Source organism: Gekko japonicus, unplaced genomic scaffold, assembly GCF_001447785.1.
Source record: "Gekko japonicus isolate JY-2015 unplaced genomic scaffold, Gekko_japonicus_V1.1 scaffold17, whole genome shotgun sequence".
In the NCBI taxonomy this organism is placed as follows: Eukaryota; Metazoa; Chordata; class Lepidosauria; order Squamata; family Gekkonidae; genus Gekko; species Gekko japonicus.
In genome coordinates this window covers 1846750-1852749 of record NW_015163604.1, presented here as the reverse complement: position 1 = coordinate 1852749, position 6000 = coordinate 1846750, and the positions used below count along the sequence as shown (strand labels likewise).

The following is a 6000-nucleotide window of genomic DNA, read 5'->3' as shown; positions in this document are numbered from 1 at the left end:
TTCCCAACCTGGAGTTGGCAACTCTATGACCTGTGAATATTTACTCAGAAGTGAGACACACTGGATCTAGTGGGGCTTACCCCAAGTAAGTGGGTTTAAAACTGTAGGCTTTAGTTGCTACTAAAGGTGACAATTCCAGATGAGTAGCAATGTAAAGCCTGAATCAGGTGGGTAGCCATGCTGGTCCAAAGCAGGAGAACAAAGGCACACACACTAAAAAATCCACTTTCAATGCACTTTCCAACTGCATTTTACTGTGTGAATTGGCAAAATCCAGTTGGAAAGGGCACTGAAAGTGGATTGAAAGTAGTTTATTTAGTGTGTGACCGCAGCCAAAGGTCCTTTCCACACTAGACCTTAAATCTTGGTTCAACCCTGTCCCTGAACTTACATTCTACAGTACATGCGAGTTCACCCCTGTAATTATCTCGGGGTATTTTTACATTCTACACTACACTCGCGTTCGCCCCTGTAATTATTTTGGAGTATTTTTTGTTTCCACATTACACTGAGGTCATCCCAGTTTTGCCCCACACTTGTCCCAGGATAAACAGATGCTGTTATAACCAGGGATGAATGCAAGGTTTGTGTGGCAAGTTTAACTCTGATAAAACCAGCGATGAGATCCAAGTGCGGAAAGGACCAAATCCCCTGGGGCAACACCATACTGCAGGGTCACCCCTGAATGGCCATAAAACGGCCATAAATCTATGCAGACAGCTACCATAAAACCAAGGGACCAAACGAAGTGAGAGCAGCCTGCAGTGTGGAGGCTACCATAAAATCCAACAATCAGAGTGAAAGTGTCATGCAATGCAGAGGGGGATTTCTGTACCAACCTGAGTTTGGTAAAACAGCAGAGTAAATGCTAGATGCAGAATGGGCCAAAGTCTGAGCTCAGTGTAAAGTCTGTCAAAGCAAAATAAAACAGGAATTCAGTGGCATGATCATGCCAACCAAAAAAATTATCCCATTGTAAGCTTTTGTGAGTCAAAGCTCACTGATGAAGTGCGTCTGATAATTTACCTGACTCACAAAAAAAATTGTTGTTGTTGTTGCTGTTCCAGAATAAATGTTGATGGTCTTCATGCGTCAATAATGTTGGGAGTTAGATGTAGACCCCCCCCCCCCCCCCCCCCCGGCCCCAACCCGTAGCCAGAGGGCGCAAGAGAGCAAGGCTGCGCCACAGAGACTACAAGCTCTAGAATCCTCCTGGTCGACTTCCCACCAATCACACGAGCGTGCCTTGGTGCAAAGGCTCCCGGGATTTGTAGGCCACGGCGGCCTGAAGAGGCGGCACGGCGGCGGTCGAGTCCAGCCCAGTGGGAGGGACAGGCGAAAGAGAAAAGGGGAGACAGGTACCTCGCGGGTGGTAGCTGCTGGGGAAGGGGAAAGGGAGGCAGGCGGAGGGTTGACGTGGGGGGGCCCCGAAGCGGAAAGCGAGTTCCCGGGGAAACGGGGGCGCGCGCGCGCAAGGAGGGAGACCCGGGGTTGCAGCGTTTGCCGTCGCCGCGAATGTGCCTCGCGCCCGCCTGCTTCTTTGCAGCCGCAGGGAAGAGGCACGAGGTGCGCTTTTCCTGGGAGTCTTTGCATGTAAATCTCTGCACCAGTTCCGTGAAGGTGAGGAGAGGGACTGGTTCATGGAAGCATTTTTCCCCCCCACCCTCCCAAATTCTCTCCCAGCCGTTTTCACACGTCCTGGGTTGGCAGAGCGCCCCTCGGATGGCCTGTAAGCCCAAAACCTGTGCCCCGAAAGCGGCCAGAGCTCGCGCTCTCTCTTCCCCCCCTCTGAGAAAGACTTTGCGGTCTTCACAAGTTCCAGTGGTTGCCGGGGGGAATGGACTGCAGGGAAGCCGAATAGGATGTGGTGGGTGCCAGTCCGATGTTGTCAATGCAAGGTGGCAAATTAGAAACCCAATTAGAAACCCAAAGAAGGGGAGCATTTGGATCCATTTGGTACTTGGCAAGCCAGATCGACCGTATTTTTTTAGTGTTATTTTAGCTCTGGGAGAATCTAAAGGCAGTTGTTTTTTGGGGGGAGGAGTGAATTTCCCTGCTTTTATACCACTGTCAGTTTAAAGTGCTCAGATGTCAATCACCCCCTGAAAGTGACTGGCGTGTCCCTCTTTGATTCCTTTCAGCACTCTCCTCTGCTTCTTGCTCTCCTGGGAGAAGGGCTTCAATGCCGGTGCCTTCCCGCTTGGAGCTGACACAGATCCCGTGGTCTTTTCTTCCCTTCTGAAGCCCACTGGTGTTTCCATTGTCCCCCCCCCCCCCTTTCTCATCTGGCCAATTGCCGCTCCTGAGCCCTTTGCTAGCAGCCCTCCTGGACTGCAGAGGGGCCAGATGTTGTAGCCAAATTTGCATTAGCCGACTACAGATTGATTTACTGTCCTACTTCCAAGCCGTCCCTGGGCAGCTGGGACTGAGCACCCGGGGAAACAGCACCGAGAGGAGGGAGGTGGAAGAATTCTTTTGTGTGCTAAGCTTGCATGGGCCCCCGTCTTCTTCCAGCCTGGCTGGTTAAAAAGCTTTGCGAGAGCTCCCAGACGCTGACTGCTTTCTGACGCTCTTTCCTTGCCGGCTTTGTAGCACCAGTACTCTCATGTGCTGATCCTTGCTGTCTTCCAGCTGATCTTCCGTCTGGGAGCCGTATGCTCGTTGGGAGCAGAAGGAGCGAGAACAGGAGACGGCTAAGCCTGCCCTTGGCTGCCGCACGCGCGGGAGACTGTGTTGATCTCTCCATCAGAGCCACCCCAGCCATCTGTGACTGAGCTCCCTGAATCAGAGGTGGACGAGGAGGAGGAGGGAGGCAGCTTCAGCAGCCGGCGGATAACCCTGCCCTCCGTGGGTTTGTATTACCGGAGCATGCACTGATTTGCTGCCTCGTCTTTAGACCCATCCCAGTCATCAGGGTGTGTGGTGCATGGTGTGTGGGGGGGATCCACTCTCTCTGTAATAAATGATAGAGGATACAATGACTTTGCTCTCTCTGCTGGGTCGGATCATGCGTTACTTCTTGCTGAGACCAGAGACCCTCTTCCTGCTATGCATCAGCCTGGCCCTGTGGAGCTACTTCTTCCATACGGATGAAGTCAAGACCATCGTCAAGTCCAGCAGGGACGCGGTGAAGATGGTGAAGGGCAAGGTGGCCGAGATCATGCAGAACGACCGGCTCGGGGGTCTGGATGTGCTGGACGCGGAGTTCTCCAAGACGTGGGAGTTTAAGAACCACAACGTGGCTGTCTATTCCATCCAAGGCCGGAGAGACCACATGGAGGACAGGTTTGAAGTGATCACGGACCTGGTGAACAAGACCCATCCTTCTATATTTGGGATATTTGATGGGCATGGAGGAGAGGCAAGTTTTCGGCTGTCCCGTTTTTGGTTGTAACCTCCCCCCCCCCTACAGTTTGCAACTGTTTGTGGGGAGGGGGCAGCAAATGTTTTGGTGGAAGTGGGAGAAACAAGCTTAATGTTGTGCGTTAGTTAGCACCTCTGGCTATGGTATTAAAGGGTGGATTTGGAGTAAGTGGTGGAGACTTAGACTTCTGTTGTAAAAACAGATCACAAACATCAGCTTTTGTTGGGAATAAGCTCTTGGAGCTAAGCAGTGGGTGCTTAGATGGTGGGGTCTGTTGAGGAGTGAATTCAGTGGGTGCTTTACTTATTTTGGTTAGAAAGTAGTATTGACATGAGGCATGTTTTCATTGCAAAACAAGGAGGAAAACATTTCAGAGATCCTAATGTTCTTCTGTGGGAAGACAAACAAGCCTGAAAAATGTTCTTCTTTCTTACCAGAAAGAACCATATTCTTATGTTCTCTCTTTATTGCGCTACCTTCCCTCTGCTGCTTTAGAAGTTTTCTTCATACCACTTTCTGTAGCTTCTGTTGCTGGACAAGGCAGTCCTTTTGTCTTGGACAGCAGTTCAGACGGCATCTCTCGCTTACCTTCTCTTTGCAGTTCACGTGTAGAAAGGCTATTTTGCGGGCAGCTTTTGCAGTTCTTAACAAGGCGGGGGGGGGAGGGAATCCAGCTGTGTTGGTGACATTCTCAGTAGGGCTCTGTAACCCACGTTCGTTATTCAGCGAGATGATGGGGGAGAGAAGTTTTTGTTTTGGTTGGAAAGGGCTGGACGGGGCATGTTGAGGAAAGGAGAGGCATGATGCTAAAGTTACACTCCAGACTTTGTACCAGCTGAAGCACTTGGCATGCCGTTTGTTTTTATTTGCCACTGTGCTCAGAGACGAGGGTCTTCGGGTTTCCTGCAGCTGCTCTGCCTAGTCAAACTCACAAGGAAAGCTCTGACGGTGAGCAGGGACCCACTGAGCTGCCCGAGGCGAGCAGCTGTTCCTATAACTCTCTGATGCACCAGTGTCTTCCACCAGCCTTCTGTGTGCACAGTCACATAGTGGGAGATGGCCTCTGAGGCCACCCAGTACAGGGCATGCCTGCTGGGAAGCAAATCCCATTGAATCCAGCGGTGTTCCTTCCAAACGATAAGTGTGCAGCGTGCGGTCGCATCCCAGTTCTGCAGGGGTTGTAGGACTCCACTACGCCTGTAAATATCAATTGCATTTCAGATCAGTTGATAGTAAAAGCATCTTGTCGGGTAAATCTTCTGTTGGACAGAATCTTCTGCTTACTCTCCCCTAGCCACCAAAGCACGCAAGTGTGTGCGCAGAGTCATGTGCTGCCTTAGCTTCCCAAGTTCTGTTGTACAGGTTCCACTGAAATGAGTGGATGCTGTGTAAGAACACGGCAGTGTGTTATGAGGTTCTCAAATCATTGTGTCAGTGCTGATCAGTGTGTGTGTGTGCTTTTAAAGTAATAATGTTAGGAGCTACCTCAGGAGTAGAAATGCTGAGAATGCAGGATAGAAACATATCAGTGGCACTTCTCCCAATGCCAACGGCATTTGATCAGGAGGAATTTCTGCAGACTCTGCCTCTTTAATTAATCTGTATAAAAATGTGTGCCTTGAATTCCCTTTGGAAACTGAAACTCCTCCCCTTGAAGTCTGTGTACATTTTGTTTTGTACTGCAGCTAAAAAATTGTGGCAGAAGTACAAGCTGCCCAAACACTTGCTTCCGCCCAGCATTTTTTAAGAATCATTTTCTTCCTGCCTTCATGGCTAACCAAGCCATGCCTGGAACAGGATCCGAGTTCTGTTTAAAAAGCGTGATTGAAGACCTATTGTAGGTAGAAGCCTAATACTAGTATTTAGCCTTTGGCCCAGTACATAATAATAACTCTGGTTGTGTTGTTATCGGATGCTACTTGGCTCAAAGGGGTAAACTGTTGGTTAATGCTGAGTGTATTTGACCTCAGAAACCATTATTGAAAAATTATGTAAGATTACCAGGAAGTGTTTTGTATAAATATAATGTGCACTATTGATTCATTGTTTATACTGAACAGAAATCTCAAAAACAGCTTAATGTGTATTAATTACCTTTTATGTAGTCTCTTTTCCTCAAGATCAGCTTGATTTAAAAACTGAAACTGAGATGCCTGCCTGTTCCCTTTGAAAGCATGCATACCTGCGGGCAGAATGGGGATTCTGTCTTTTAAAACTCTGAGTGCTTGATTAAGTATCTGTGGTTAGTCTGGATTTATTAATCTCCAGTGGGGGAAAAGATGCATTTGTGTGTTTATGTGCCCATAAAGTGAGATTTCCTCAAATTGGGAAATTCCTCAAATTCTCCACCTTGGAGAAGAAGAGGGAAGCGTCAGGGTTGGACACAGGCTGGAGAAAACGGAACCTGCTTGTTCGTTGCTAAAGCAGTGGACTCAAGAGATGGAAAGTGAGCAATCTGAATTGATCCTGGTGTAGGAAGAGGGTTCTGGTGTTTATGAGAGCTACTCACACAATTTCACCTCCTAAGGGTGGAACATACCCCACCACCACCACCAATATTGGCTTAAAATTGGTGTTTGTAATAGCTCCTTCTGACACAAGATACAGCATGCTTGAATTTAAATGATTAGTGTTCA

General features: G+C 48.8%; 1 protein-coding gene across 2 annotated transcripts in view; it reads left to right on the top strand.

The window, feature by feature from the left end:
- Positions 1 to 1279: 1279 nt before the first annotated feature.
- Positions 1280 to 6000, top strand: part of PPM1L (protein phosphatase, Mg2+/Mn2+ dependent 1L) — a 253066-nt gene continuing 248345 nt past the window's right edge. Inside the window, exons 1-2 of one of the 2 annotated variants that reach the window (XM_015407254.1) lie at positions 1280 to 1358; positions 2632 to 3361. In XM_015407254.1, coding sequence (XP_015262740.1) covers positions 2963 to 3361 — 399 coding nt within the window. In that variant the 5' untranslated portion in view covers positions 1280 to 1358; positions 2632 to 2962. Of the gene's footprint in view, positions 1359 to 1523; positions 1621 to 2631; positions 3362 to 6000 lie in introns of those variants that run through there. The other variant, XM_015407255.1, reaches the window with a different exon arrangement.